This window comes from Anas acuta, chromosome 3 (genome assembly GCF_963932015.1).
Source record: "Anas acuta chromosome 3, bAnaAcu1.1, whole genome shotgun sequence".
In the NCBI taxonomy this organism is placed as follows: domain Eukaryota; kingdom Metazoa; phylum Chordata; class Aves; order Anseriformes; family Anatidae; genus Anas; species Anas acuta.
In genome coordinates, this window is record NC_088981.1 from 59038437 (window position 1) to 59053279 (window position 14843).

At 47.9% G+C, this 14843-nt stretch overlaps 1 protein-coding gene across 6 annotated transcripts in view; it reads right to left on the reverse strand.

Annotated features, from left to right (window-relative positions):
• MYB (MYB proto-oncogene, transcription factor) overlaps positions 1–13034 on the reverse strand; it is a 28104-nt gene extending 15070 nt beyond the window's left edge. Inside the window, exons 1-10 of one of the 6 annotated variants that reach the window (XM_068677354.1) lie at positions 12873–13034; positions 9296–9413; positions 7597–7668; positions 6784–6876; positions 6137–6357; positions 4404–4638; positions 3550–3630; positions 3050–3154; positions 1452–1709; positions 33–185 (exon numbers count right to left, since the gene is read on the reverse strand). In XM_068677354.1, the coding sequence (XP_068533455.1) occupies positions 33–185; positions 1452–1709; positions 3050–3154; positions 3550–3630; positions 4404–4638; positions 6137–6357; positions 6784–6876; positions 7597–7668; positions 9296–9413; positions 12873–12895 (1359 nt within the window). In that variant the 5' untranslated portion in view covers positions 12896–13034. Of the gene's footprint in view, positions 1–32; positions 396–1451; positions 1710–3049; positions 3155–3549; positions 3631–4403; positions 4639–6136; positions 6358–6783; positions 6877–7596; positions 7669–9295; positions 9414–10541; positions 11407–12872 lie in introns of those variants that run through there. The other 5 variants (XM_068677350.1, XM_068677351.1, XM_068677352.1 and 2 more) reach the window with 5 other exon arrangements.
• Between the last annotated feature and the right edge of the window lie 1809 nt (positions 13035–14843).

The following is a 14843-nucleotide window of genomic DNA, read 5'->3' on the forward strand; positions in this document are numbered from 1 at the left end:
TTAGTAACATCTGTGCAGAAGTCTTGATCTACCTGCGAGGGAGAGAAGGGCAGGCTTTTGACAGGGGAGCGCTTAGGAGTTGAGCTGCTGCCGTCAGCCAGTACCGAGGCGCTACTGCGGCCACTGGCTAAGGGGCTGGAGTGCCCTCTCCTTTTGCGAAGAAGCACCCACGGAGCCGGGCTGCCCTGTGAGGCAGACAAGGACTTTGGTGAGCCAGGAGGGCCCTGACTCGACAAGATTTTGCTCAGGTTTGTGATGGGGTGTCCTGGAGGTCTACATGCACTGGCCGCTCTGTGCTGAAGCTGTGCGGCTCTGCCTGAGGGAGCTTTGCTAGCCGAAGTGTCTGTGTCTTCAAAGAATTCAAAACTGCTGAGATCACCCCATGATGAAGGATCCTGAAACAACGTGGGAGGCACGGAGCTATAAGACAGTGTATAGTGCCACCTCATGAAAATACAGCGCTAGGATATACCAGTAACCACCACCAGCAAAGTCTTTCCCAATTCATTTCCACTTGACCCTGTTTATTCGAGTAGTAATAATCTGATGGCTTTTGTGTGTTTTCAGTTGATACCTCAAGCATATCGAGCTATCACCCTAACAGTGTTGCTGGCAACTGAGCTTCTAAAGAAACAATGAGTCAAATGAGGTCCTTGCTATCTGCTTGTCCAGCATTTTCTGCAGGGTACAAAGACAGAAAATCATTACAGAGAAATGAGCGCCTTGGACTCTAAACCAGGACTGGTCTCTAAACCAGCATGACTGCTCTGGACATGATGAATGTGACATGGCACGGCGTGAAGCAGCCATCTCTGCAGCTGAAGCAAGGTGCCACCAACAAACCTATTTCAATGCACCACGCCTGTTATATACGGTTTCTTGGAGACCATAATGAGAAAAAGCCGTGTCAATGTCACTCAGCTACCTATAAGTTAAAATCCATGTATTCTTCACATATGCCAGGAAAAGCTCCTTAAGCCTTGAGAAGCAGCTATTGATGCTACGACAAAAAGTTTTAGAAAAGGGTGCAGATACATGAGCAGCCACACATAAACCTACAAAATGTGTCATTTCAAATATAAAAAAGTTTTGTTTCAGTGCTTAAAATCTTCCACAGTGTCTCTGATTTTAGTTTAAGGAGATGCAATATAGTAAGAGCCTGTTTCAAACTCCTATTGTGTATTTGCTAAGAATCACACTCCCCATACCAAGATGCAGCAGGAAAGGGTGACACCCACAAAAAGCACACGTTTTCACAGCTGGGGGCTTCATTTACGAGCAACCGTGTGTTGTTATACAGAAGCTAAGCTTCAGATCTCACAGCAGTTAGAAGTTACTCAGAAAAACGAAAAACAAAAAGAAAAAAAAAACCACTTTTAGGATGGTCCCAGTTCCTCTCCCCTTACTCCTTGACCACACACAAATTCACCTGAGGAGGCAGTTCTACTTACGGAGTCTATTAACTGGAGTGTTTCTGCAAATTCTAAGAGATTCTTAACATTATCCAGGATGTTGCTCTGGTGAACAATCATGCACCGTGCAGGGGATGCACTTTCCTCAGGTAAGCAACCATGATCCACCGGTGGAGATGGAGTACAGTGGTGGTGTTCCCCCAAACAGGAAACAGGTGCATTGTCACCACTGGTCCTGGTATTGTCAGCAACCGTGGTGCTGTGCCAGCCGGGGTAGTTGGATGTGTGGTTCTGTGTCTAAAAGAAGAAGGAAAAAAAAAGAGAAAGTGGGGGGGGGGAAAAGGCAGAAGGAACTTAGCAATGAAATTGCACAAGGTGTCAGATGCCACTGGAGGAAAGATAAAAGTAGTTGCATCATCATCTAAAAACTTATGCCTATGAAACAATTGTCAAGATGTTTCCTTTCATCAGTGCAAGATCTTGTTTTAAGTAATATCAGCATCTTATTTGTTATCCCAAAGTTACCTCATAATTTACTTCCAGGATTATGAGCATGGATCATGACTAACATGTTATCAATGCATACTGCGTTAACTCCAAACAGTTCAAAAGCTGTCTGCAAGCCATTTTCTGTGAGAAGCAAGAAACGGCAGGAGTTCCCTAGTGAGCACTCAGCACTGTAAAAGGCTAAAGGGTTTAGAGTTAGAGTTGCTTTTGTTTGCTTATCTCCTTTTCTTCTTCTATCCCTGTCTAACGCTACAGCTTACACCAATGCAATGAAGAGGCTGTCAAATCAACGTGGTTAGGAAAGCAGAAGAACAAATTAACAGAAGTTTCTTTCCAGTGTGATCATGCAACAGAAGAAATTGCAAAATATTAACTAAAGTTAAAAAGTGGCCAAACTAACGTATCATGCATGCAGTTGTTTTACTATTAATTTAAATATTACCCAAAAATAGAAAAAAAAATAATATATATATATATAAAAGAAACTGCTGGCTATCACCTATCTTCAAAAACGATTTGGGGAGATTCTTGGCTTTGGTGATGGTGTTAAGTGACTAAGTAAGGTTTTTCACATATTAACATCCAATGGCATATACAACGAAGTGTGAGAATTCAGTAATAGCCAGCATTTGTTCCACACATGCAGTTATGAAGGATCTAACACTATTCGGAGAAGTAAAACGAACTGTCAAACATGCACCAGGTCTGAAGCTTACAAAGTATAAAACATAGCTGAAGAAAAGAATACAACAGAGAAGAAAAATCTAACGTACAGGCACTACATTTTCATCATATGAACCATTGCACACTTTCAGAAATGCAGATCCTATTGATTTAAGATCTGTGGGATTTTTCATTTTAGTACGATCATGATGGTTCCAATATTATGTAATATTACAGAGCCCAGCCCTGCTCCCACTTTGCAAAGTAAAATACCCGCAAATTGATTTTTTTTATCGAAGAATTTATAAGGCAGATACAGAGTATACATGTGCTATGTTTCATCCTTTTAAAACGGAAATATAGAGCCTTGATTAGTATCGAAGGCAAAGGGGGAATAAAAAGTTAAAAAGACAAGCACTGGGGTAATGCTGCTATCCCTCCATCCAAGCACACAGTGACAATCTTACTGGTAATGCCTGCTGCCCTTTCAGTTCATTCTCAGTCGACATTAGTAGCAACTCTAATTCCTTTATTCGTTTTTCTTTCTCAGGGTCTTCATCATTATAGTGTCTCTGAAATTAAGAGTTAAGGGAAAAGAAAAGATAAAGGTCTGATAGGATGTAGCAACTAAAATGCTTATGGCTTGCCGTCCTGTGGTTATAATAGCCAAATTAGACTCAAAGATGAAACAAACGTCAATTGTGTTTTCCACTATCAAAGTCCCTGCTGAATTTCAGTACAGACATTTGAAATGGAGAAAGTGAAAGCTACCACACCAGAAGACAACTATTGTGTGTTAAATTCACTTCAGAAAAAACAATTATTAGCCTTGTCAGAACTCCCCCACCTTCCCCATTTTCTCTCCACACATATTACATTAAAATGTTTCCTTAATGTAAGATGTTTGCATTTTGACTTAGCAAATGTTTAACAAATTGACTCTCAAAATTATGTTCAAATTATCTACCTGAATAGCTGCAGCAGCTGGCTGAGGAACATTGACAATATTTACATGCAGTGCTACTGGATATGGGATCTGACCAGGGACCTAGGCCAAAAAAACAAAAGACACTGTTATCTGCCGGCACTGTGAATTTGTGTTAAACAAAAATTTGCCTTTAAAATTTATAAGATATGGAGATAAAATAGCAAAAAAAAAACAGAAATATTTACAAGCAAAATAAACAGCTTTTAGGAATATGACAGTGAGCATTACAGAGGAAGAAGGAAAATTCATATGTGAAGTATGTACCCTTCCTGAATGAGAAAAGATGAATAATTTATAGACGCATTTGAAAGATTTTTCTAAATTGAAGTGAAAATGCAAAAGATGCAATTTATTATCGTCTAAAACTCTACAATGTGAGTGTTTAAAGCAGTGGGCTGTTTCATTATTAATCACTAATAGGAAAGGAATCAGATTAAAAACAATACTTGTTTACTTGGTTCTGACAGGCAACCCATAAACAGAATATGACTGAAGTGAATGTGGGAGATTTTGACATACAAGACAGAATTAACCAGATTCAACTGATTTTCAAAATGCATACATATTCACCACTGTAAAAAACAGTACTCAAAACATTCCCATTGCTTACAATACACTAAAAACGCTAAACCTGATTCCACCACCTGAACACCAGCAGTCAATTTAAAGTGTACATAGACCCATCAGTGCTTAAGTCAAAGCCATCCTTGCCTGACCTCAAACACGTCCTCAGAGACCAGGAAAAAACCCTTCGCTCTTCCTGGAATCAGATACGGCCAAATCGCACCCACCCATTAAACACAGCAAAACAAAAATGTTTCTTGGGAGCTTACGTTCTGTGGCTCAGTGATGTGGTAGTAGGGGTAGTCACTGCCCAGCGGGGGCTGGCTGGCCACTGGGAGCTGGGCAGAAGGCGGGTTGTGAGCAAAGGCCATCAAGTGGTTGCTCTTCTGAAAGCCGGTGGCTGCCGAGGCGTGGCCAGCTTTGGAGGACTCCTGCAGGTAACCCTCCTGCTCAACCTTGCGGCGCATGGTGGAATTCCAGTGGTTCTTGATAGCGTTATCAGTCCTGCAACAGAAACACCAATGTTAAAAGTGCGGGGTGTTAAAAGCAAGTGCTTCCAATTCAGACTGAGGTGAACGGGCAGGAAACTGCTGTTAGCATTTCTGTTTAAACCTTCAGCCCTTCCCTGACCTTCCTCCAGCCCTGACCTTTACAGACACTACTCTCAGCCTCTCACAAAAGGCAGGGAAAAATACAAATGGGGTAATGTTGTTTATACACTTTTTGAAGTAATCTCTAAGCCTGAAGTACTCAAACTATGAGACATTAACAACTTCAGCTTCACCTCTTTCCCATGAGGTGAGGTGACAGAGAAGGCCAACAACCCTTTGAGACTACCCTGAAGACTGCCAACAGCATCTTTGTAAGTCTTACTGTTTTATTGTGTTCCATTGCTGGAAAGAAAAACTATGGAGCACAGCTAGACTAACTCCCAAACAACTTTCCAATTGGCCACCTAGACAATGACAACATTGTCCTATGTAGGCAAATCCAGTAAACAGAGCTGTTGTGATTTTTCTTAGCTGCAGGGAAACTGAGATTCAAATTCTCAAATACATTAATCAGAAAAAGCAAGCTTAAATTCTGTGAGGCTGTAAGAATACACTTAGCAACAGGTCCTCTACTTGAAAAAAATCACCACCACACGATACTGTTGACATTAGTATCTGTGATATGTGAAGGCTACAGAAAAACTTGCCAAGTGGCAACTGTTTTCTTGTTTTCTTCTTGAAGGCAAAAAAAACTTATGGAATGCCCATTTAAAAGGATCTCAGGCATTACAGTTACATCTTGAAGATGTTTTGCCAGGAATAAAACGGGAATAAAAATGGAAAAGGAAAACCCTCTTTTGTTACATTATTTGCTTGACTACACTTGATGATGAGTCACTTTTACTACAGAGCGTGTAAGATACTGATTCTTTGAAATTGCACACAACTTGTGCATATATTTTCAATGAGACAAGTATGTCTATGACTCTAGTGTGAGAAAGTCATTTTCTCCTATGTTATACATGGATTTTTACCAGGTGAAAACTGGATGATTCATGAGCAATTACAAATGCTGAAGCAGCCTTCTCTTAAACCATTCTGAATAAACTGACAGGATGTCACTTTGCAGGTATACCCTTAGCTGAATGTAAAGTTCCACTTGCAGAGTCTGATCCTTCACTGCTAAACCAATTGAAATCTTGTCGATTAATTGAAAGCACAAAATAAGACTGCACATACATTTAGGAAACTGTCATGATCTTGCTCTACTTACTGCTTTTTTGACTCTGGCAAACATTAAAAGCACATAAAAATATCGAACTGTTCCACGTACTGACCAAATAGTACAGTTCCCCACCGAGACAAACACACATTGATGTCATTGGCTTGCCACGTTTTGATTCCAAAATTTTTGATGTATAATGTGCAGGCCGAGGCAATTGAAACAGCCTGCTCAGACCTGCAGCTTTTCCCTTTTTTCCTATTTAAAAGCTGAAGGTATATATCATTACCGTCCAGGCAGCAACTTTGCAATTTCTGCCCATCTGTTTCCCAGTCTCTTGTGTGCCTGGTAAATAATTCTATCTTCCTCTTCTGTCCAGGAGGTTTTCTTCACTTCTGGATTCAAATGGTTGTGCCACCTCTCCCTGCACTGCTTTCCAATCCTTCCCTTCAAATGCTTAGCAATGACAGACCAGCGCTTTGGACCGTATTTCTGCACGAGTTCTATTACCTTCAAAGAAGGACATAAAAACTGCCTGTATTTAATGATGCATAATGAATCAATTAATTATTTTTTTTTTCTGTGGTGGGGTAACAGTTTCAACAACATTTCTCAAAATTGCCAAGGTAAAACTAACACATGATTAAGGTTCCCCATTTCCCATTTACACTTTTACCCAAAAGGAAAAAAATCTGGCAATAATTAAGACATTTCTAGATTGCATTTCTATGTGACAGTGCTGTAAAGCAACATTAATTAATTTGTGTGGAAAACTCAGAAAGCACTATGCAAACAAATACTCAACATTGATACTAAAGGATCAGTCCTGCCTCAGACCACATTACAGCTGAGACCACTGAAGTCTCTAGGAATTTTGCCCCAAAACACAAAATCCATTATTAAGGTATTAATCAGATGGAAAGGAAAACTGATTACCCTTTGATCCTCCTCTTTAGTCCATGGACCTTTGATAAGTTCTGGGTTTAGTACTTTCTGCCATCGGTGCTGGCACTGAACATCTGTCCGATTCTAGTGAAATGTAAAACATGCAAAGTAGATCATTCTTTGAAAAAGATGAACATAGACTGATAATGTTCTTATCTAGGTACACTTGTCCCCGACATATTCCACTGCCAACTACGATGACTAAACACGTGGGAGTTTTGTAATTGAACTAAAGACATGTGAGCGGTACAGTAGGTCTGTACTGTACTAAACATTTAAGACTTGGGAAGTCTGAGAAGATGCTGAACTATCAGCTTGCTCACTGAATTTGATAATATTTCCATACTTTCTGCAGTTATGACTGTATTGCCACAACTACACAAGCTGAATCTTCACCATCTGGTACAATAGCTGTCATGTTTTCACATGTAGTATTTCTACAGGAGCTGAAGTGTTCACAAAACAATTATTTTCTAAACCACTCACTTATAATTCACCAAAGCTACTTTTCCTTTGTGCTAAGACATTTTGTTTCAGTGTTATATTGACCATCTACTGTGCAACATCTCCCTACCCACCACTGTAGCCTGTTTGATGAAACAACCCTTTCTGAGAAATGCAAGGAAAATGAAGGTATGGGTTTCCACAATATTCTAACCAAACTTCTGAGGTCCCCAGCTGCAGAGGTTTTATATCTCCTGCAAAAAAAATTAACTATGAAAAGCCACTCCCCCTTCCCTTACTTGGAACCCTCTGATAAAGAGTTGTCACTAGAACTGGAAACAGAAACCAATGTCCACCTACAGGAAGGAAATTGGCTATGACTTTCCAGTCTTCTGTGCCGTTCTGCTCCACAAGCTTCTTCAGTTTCTCATCCTGAATCATTAAAAAACAAAACAAACAAACAAACAAATATAATTAATATTGCAATCTCTTACAATGCAAATGAAATGTATTCAAAAAAGTGTCCCCTTTTTAGCTCTTTATGCATCTATTTCTTTTGTTTGTTCGTGTCCTGAGAATAAGAAGAGGTGGTCTGTACTCTTCTCATATTTTTAATTACCTAGATCAGAAGAAATTGATTTTGGTGGGCTCTTTACTCTTTTCTAGGAGAAAGACTGACTTTTTCTGTGCTCTTGTTTGACTTGCATTGTACATTCCCATTTTACTGCTCAAAGCAATGTAACTGTTACTCTAGTACTGTATTTACAGGAGCGCATGGATGTTTAGATGCCAAGCATCAGAAAAACAATGAAATTCAGTAACACTCAGGCACCCAGCTGTCTGGAGACCTCTGAAAATCACAGCCTCAAGCTTTAAATGTCTTGCAAGTAATGGGAGTTCCAGTAATTTGCTCATTGCTGGTCCGCGTACAATGAATGCGCAATAAAATTAATGGCTCCTTTTTGCTCCTGATCGTTGTGAGGGAGTTTTGCATACTTGCAACAGCAAGAAATTTGTCCCAGTATTTTTAATAGTAAGGTCAGAAATATAGACCCTGAAGACAAAGGAAAGCAATGCCATGTCCTGGGAAAGATCGAAGTCGTGCAACACAAGAGAGAAGTGCCCCAAGAGATAAGAGGAGGACAGCGACCCTCCCTTTCCCCCATTAGCGCCTCTCAGTCTGTTCCCAGTTCATGTGACAGGAAAGTGGCCATTGGGCTACGCTGCCATCCTTTCCTCCCACACTGTATCAAGACCACATCCATCCCTGCAAGAGCAGGCTATGATTTAAAAAAATAAAAAACGCTTACAAGAGGTGACCTGCCACTGTTTATATATCAATATAGGTTGTCAGAGAGAAGAAAGTCAAAACATAACTTAATAACTGTATTAATGTATTTCACAATAAGCTCAAACCAGTTAAATGGCCACAGGACTTCCACCTGGCGAAGGAGTTTGATACCAGAATTTATCTGGAAAGTCAGCACAAGGGTACTGTGACTAAGACGCATTCTGACCTTCAGAAGCCAAACACATTCTGAATGCTCAATTTTGGTACCGCTGGGTTTCTTTCTTCCAGCTTTTAATTTATTTCCACTCAGAATCATAACACTGCAATTAAAGTGCAAATTTCAAATGGCACAAAAGGACTGCAGCAGTGTCTGCCACAGTTGTTTGCTGCTGTGGGACACTGAGCACACGTCAATCCTCACATGGCAACCATTCTCAAACAAAAAGAGGCAGCGCTAACAACCCAGCAGTGCTGCAGGTGACTCCTGAGCTGTTTCTCCAACAGGGATTGCACTGACTCAAATACCTGTAACATAGACCTTGGTGGACATTTAAAAAAAAATGGTGCTTACAGATTTTATTTAAAAGAAAACAGTGGTCCTCAAAGCTAAGTAAAGCACTGAATGTAACTAATAGTTGGAAAACATCCTTGTTCATGTGCTTGGCATTGTCATTGAAGTTGGCATGCAAATAAGTACTCAGAGAAGAACGTGATCCATGCTCTCTCTCCGGCTTTTCACACACTGGAGATGAATGAACTCATATGTACCTCTTCACGGGTCCACCTGGTTTTTCCTAGGTGACGTTTTCCAGTCTTAGGAAGCAGACCATCATAATCATGATCGTACATCTCGACATCTTCTTCATCATCATCGCTACTGTATATACTGCAGAAGGAAACACAGGGAGACACAGAGCGGAACATGAGGACTTGAGCTGCTTAATTACAAAGCACACAAAAAAACACTACAATCTTTACAAAGGTTACACAGATAAAAGTTTTAAAACTTGCACAACAAGATTTTGTTCTGCATTCTGTTGTTCTAGTATTCCGAACTGGTTCTGCTGTTTTTGGTATCCACAGATACAAGCAAAGGGCTGGCAACCTTCTTATTACTGTGCATGTTTAGACCTGCTCATACTGTTAGATCAGTGGTGAATTACACATTTGGCAAACTTTCAACCAATGAAGGTTTCAAATTAAAATACAATGTTTGGGACAATAAAGAGAACTAGAGGCTGTGTCCATTACACAAGTGCACGCTCAAAATCTTTAACTCATGCCACACGTTCTGAAAAATATTAGGGGGTTTTTATGTTTAATAGAACAGATAGCGCTACTGTTCCCAAATAAGATAGACTGCGTGCAAATACAAAAAGCTGACCAGTAATAACCTTGTCTGAGACTATCTTTATGGACCCTATCTGTGAAGCCAGAGGTTTCTCTAATTAAGTAAAGCCAGTAAGTGGTAGCATTAACATGTAATAAACTAATGTAAAACGTGCCTGCCATTTATGGGTCTAGACAGACAAGGGCCGAGGACAAGGATATTTAATATCCTGCAACCAACAGATGAATGACTGAGCCATTTTATACTACCCGGTTTGCTAACTTAAGACTTTATTACCTCTACTCCATTTCTAAATACCTCGTAGTGTTTTTGAAATACTCTGCTACTCACCTAATTCATGACTAAGGGATTTCCCCAGAGGCTATCCATGGGCAGAAAGGGCTCTATTACTGCTTTCACAAACAGCCCTTGCTCTACCTCAGTTAACTAAAGGAGTGTTTTGCAACAAGAGCTGCCTCTCTGGTGGGAAATATTTTATTTCCAGCTTCTAAGATATGAACAGCAGTTTTGACACTTTAGCTGAGCGATGGAAACCACAGTGCTAGAAAAGGGACGATGCTATGCTATCTGTGATGTAGCTGACAGTGGGGTACGGTGCGGCGCGTTTAGGTGTGACTGAGACATTCAAATCAAGTCGTTTTGTAATAAAGCAATCCACTGTACCCTCCGCCAGGTAACCACCGGGCATTGTTTCCCCTGTTATCCCGTTGTCGGGAGATCACGTTTTAAGTCGAGGCACGGGCTGTTCAGCCAAGACACCAACACCTCCCCAGACGCAAGCTGCTGAGCGTAGACTCTCCGAAACTCCGCGGGGCTAATCACGCCCTCAGCCCTCAGGCCTGCGGCATGTGCCACAAACCTTGCGTGTGGCAGGATGCTTTCCGGAGCCCGCTCTGACGCCAGCGGCCTCCCCCCGGCCTCTGCGGGGTGCCCCTGCCTCACGCCCCGGTGCCACAGCCCCACAGCCCGCATGGCCCCGCAGCCGAGGCAGCCCCGTGGGGCCCGCACAGACGGCGGGTTCGCTTTTCGGAGCGACACGCGGAGACAGCTGGGCGACTGCCCGGATGCCAAAGGAAGCTCTGCGGCTCCGTTTCCAAGTATCGGTTTGAAAACGAGTTTCGCAGGCGGTAAAAGCAGCCGGGACGCGTCCCGCAGCGGGGCACGGCCATCCCGCCGCGATGCCAGCGAGGCAGCCGGGTTATTTAAATAACCGGGGCCTGGCGGGCACCGCCGCGGCACGCAGCGAGCCCCGCCGTGCTACCTGTGCTCTCCAGCAGGAGAGAGGGGCCATAGGGTTTAGGGACGCCCGGCACCTTCAGAGGAGCACCGGGCGCTGGGACAGCGTCGCTTTGCGCCTCTGCCCCCCGCCCGCGGCTCCCCGCGGCAGGGGGTGAAGGGGGCAACGGTACGGGGGAGGGGGAAGGAAAGGAAAGGAAAAAAAAAATTAAAAAGGAAAGAAAAGAAAATGAATGAAAAGAAAAAAGAAGGGAAAGGAAAAAGTGGGAAAAGGAGGAAAGGGGGAAAGAATGAAAATTAAAAAAAAAAAAAAAAAAAAGAAAGACAGAAAGAAAGAAATGGAAAAAAAAAAAGAATTAAAAAAAGGAGAAAGGGGGGGGGAGGAGAGGAAATGACTCGCCGCTGCTCCCGTGATTGAAGGAATTTGGGCAGCGGCCCCGCGGGGCAGAGCCCGCGCCCGTTCCCGCCGCCGGCCCCGCTCCGCTCCGCGCCCCGCGGGGCTGCCGCAGCCCCGGCCCCGGCCCCGCCGCCCCCGCTCCCCCCGGGGCCGGCGGCCGAGCCCGCACCCGGCGGGGCCCTGCGGGAGGCGCCCGCGAGGCAGGCGGCGGCTGCCCCTCGCTGTCGGGAGAGACAGCCCGGCTGATTCATAGCCGGCCCCGGCGGCACCCCCCCGCCAGCACCGAAAGTACGGCCCGGCGCTCGCCCGGCGGCCCTGCGCCCGCTCCCGCACCGCGAGCCCCCTTTTCCCTTAGGGACGCGCCCCGAGGTCCCGAATGCCGCCCGCAGACGGGCAGGGAAAGGCGGGAGCGCCACTTTCTCCCCTGTCACACGCAGCCCGGCGGGAGGGGAGGGGAAGCGGGGAGGATGCCGGGCTGCAAAGAGAAAGAGAAAAAAGCCTCCACGTGTCCGACCCGCCGTCCCCGGCTAATTAGACAACAAGCCCGCACTGCGCGCCCGCCCCGCAGCGGGGGACGCGGCCACCCCATCCATCCATATCCCGTCCCGTCCCGTCCCATCCAGCCCAGCCCGCAGCCCCCGGGGCGCCGCTGCCCCCGGCCCCGGGCTCGGCACGGCACGGCACGGCACGGCACGGCATGGCTCGGCACGGCATGGCACGGCACGGAGCGGCCGGGATCGCCCTCGTCCCGGGGAAGAGCCGCGGGTGACAGCTCCCGCCGAGCGCCCCGTCGGAGCCGCAGCTCCCGCAGCCGCCCGCCCGCGCCGCCGCGCCCCGGCATGTGGCGAGCGGCGTGTGCGGGGAGAAGCCAAACCTGGCGGGGCGCAACCGCACCGGCGCTCCTGACGGCAAAGGGACCGCGGCTGCAAAATCAAGTCAAGACGAAGAAGAAGAAAAAAAAAAAAAAAAGGAAAAAAAAAAAGAGTCCAACCCCGCGCCCGCCGCCCACCTGCCGTCCCACCCCGCCGGCACTGAATGAATGAATGGGACGGGACGGGACGGGACAGGACGGGACGGGACGGGACGCGCTACCTGCGCCCGACATCTTCCCGGTGGGCAGCTGCGGGGCGCAGAGCCCCGCCGTGCCGTGGGCACCCAGCCCCGGTCCCCCCGGCACGCGTGGGGGGCTCGGGGCCGCCCGCCCCGTCCGGGGGCCGCCGCTTTGCCGGCGCCTTCGGGGCGGGGGGCGCCGGGCGCTGCCGTGCCGCGGGGTGCCCCGCTGCCGGGCGGGGGTCGGGGGTCTGCCGAGCCGCTGCCCCCCGCTCCGGGGTGTCCGCGGCGCCGAGTGACAGGCGCGTTACCTGTGCCGGGGTCTCCGGGCCATCCTCGCACCGGCCGCTGGGGGAGGAGGACGGGGGGAGCCCGCGCCCTGCTGCCGGGCTGCGCCCAGGCGCTCCGCCGCCGCGCACCGGAGTGCCGAGGAGCCGCGGGAGGAGGAGGAGGAAACAGGTTGAGATTAAAGAGTAAACTCTGTAAACAGAGATGCCATCAAACAAAGGCCTTTTGGACACTCCCCCTCCCGCCAAATCTGGCGCCCCTGCAGTGCGCAGGCGCCTGGCGCCGAGCGGCGGCCCCGAACCGCGGCGGCGGGGCGCGGGGCGGGCGGCTCGGGGCGCTGCGCCCGGCGGGGCCCCCCCGTTCCTCCCCCCCCGGCTCCCGCCGCCTCCCGCCCTTCCTCCCGCCGCTGCCCGCCCGCAACCCCCTCGACGGTGCGGCCGCAGCCCCCGCGCCGGGAGGGCTTGCGCTGGGGGACACGTCGGGGGGGGGGGACGGGGGGGACACGGGGACCCCCGCCTCGCGTGGGGCAGCGGGGATCCCCACGCCGTTCCCGGAGGGGGGGCTTGGTGACCCGCATTGGGGTCTCGGTGCCTCCCCGCCGGTCCTAGGGGCGCTTTTCGGGTGCACCTGCTGCGCTGCCCGCGGCAGCCCTCGCCCCCCGACGGAAAGTGTGAAATGCAAGGGGGGGAGGAGAGGGGACAGGGGGGTGCTGCCCGTGCCGCGGGGGATTTTTGCTCTAGTTCCCCTCGCCGCTGCCAGGCGCCGTGGATGTGCCGCCGCCGCTCGGGAGAGGCGGTGGGTGTCCGCCGAGCTCCAAAGAGCACATTTTTTTGATACAGAAATGAGTCAGGAGGCGAAAAATGGCGAAACATGCAAAGTTCCCAGGCTACGCTGCACTTTGAAAAATCGGGGCTCTTGCAGCGCTTTGGGCGCTCTCGCCCTTTCCTCAAAGGCTCGCGGCTCATCAATGAGCCGCCGCCGGGGGGGGCCGGGCCGAGCCGAGCCGGGCCGGGGCGGGGCGGGGCCGCGCCTCCCGCCGCGGGACCGCGGGCGAGCCCCGGGGGGTGGCCGGGGGCGGCGACCGCCCCGTCGGGTCACTGCGGGCTCCCAGTGTCCTGCAGCGGGAGGGCTTTGCCCTGCCCGCCCGTCTCCCCGAGCTGCCTTCACGGGATCGCTCGTTGTCCCGAGGGATGAGCGTGGCGTCCCTGCTTCGCCCTGCTCACACCTCCGACGGGAGCTGCCCGCCCTGCCGGCCTCCATTTGCCCAGCTGTGAAATGGGTCTGCTGCGCCAGGGGACTCAGTGCGGGGGGAAGGTGCTCCGTGCCGTCTTCACACAGCGTTTCTCTGCCAGGAAGGGGGTGCTTTAACGCCAATGGCACCGGGAGAACTGGGAAACTAATTCAGTTCTGTTCTGAACCCAGATTCAGGAGCTGGGCTCGATGATCCCTGTGGGTCCCTTCCCACTTGGGATATTCCATGACTCTATGACTCAGATAACTTTGTAAAGTGTGGACTGGTATCAGCAGAGAAGTTGGGCACTCAGATCCCTCTATTTTGGAGGTGGTTTGGGGTTGAAGATTTGGGGGGTATTGGGTAAATTATTTGGGGATGGAGGAAATCAGAGAGAAGATATAAAAGCTATATGGGCTCCTTCAAAAAGACATCTCAGTGTCCACACCATAGCTGAGTGTTGGGAATATTGCCTTTCGTTCCACTGGGGGAAAAAAAAATAAAGTAAATGATACAGAATCAAAGCCGATAATAATCCACAAGAGTATATATATTTTTGGTGTGCAAAATGTTGCTTTCATTATAGTTAATGGGGATGACACTTCTACAGCTCTGCTAGGATCTAATCCCGAATCCTTCACAGACAGCTATTTAAAGAGAGACTTCTGAGTGCAGCTCTGCAGGGGTGTATTGCTTACGTACACAGGAGGCCTGATGCTGGGCCTGTAGTCAGTACAGCTACAAGGCTGTAGCAGGATGCATT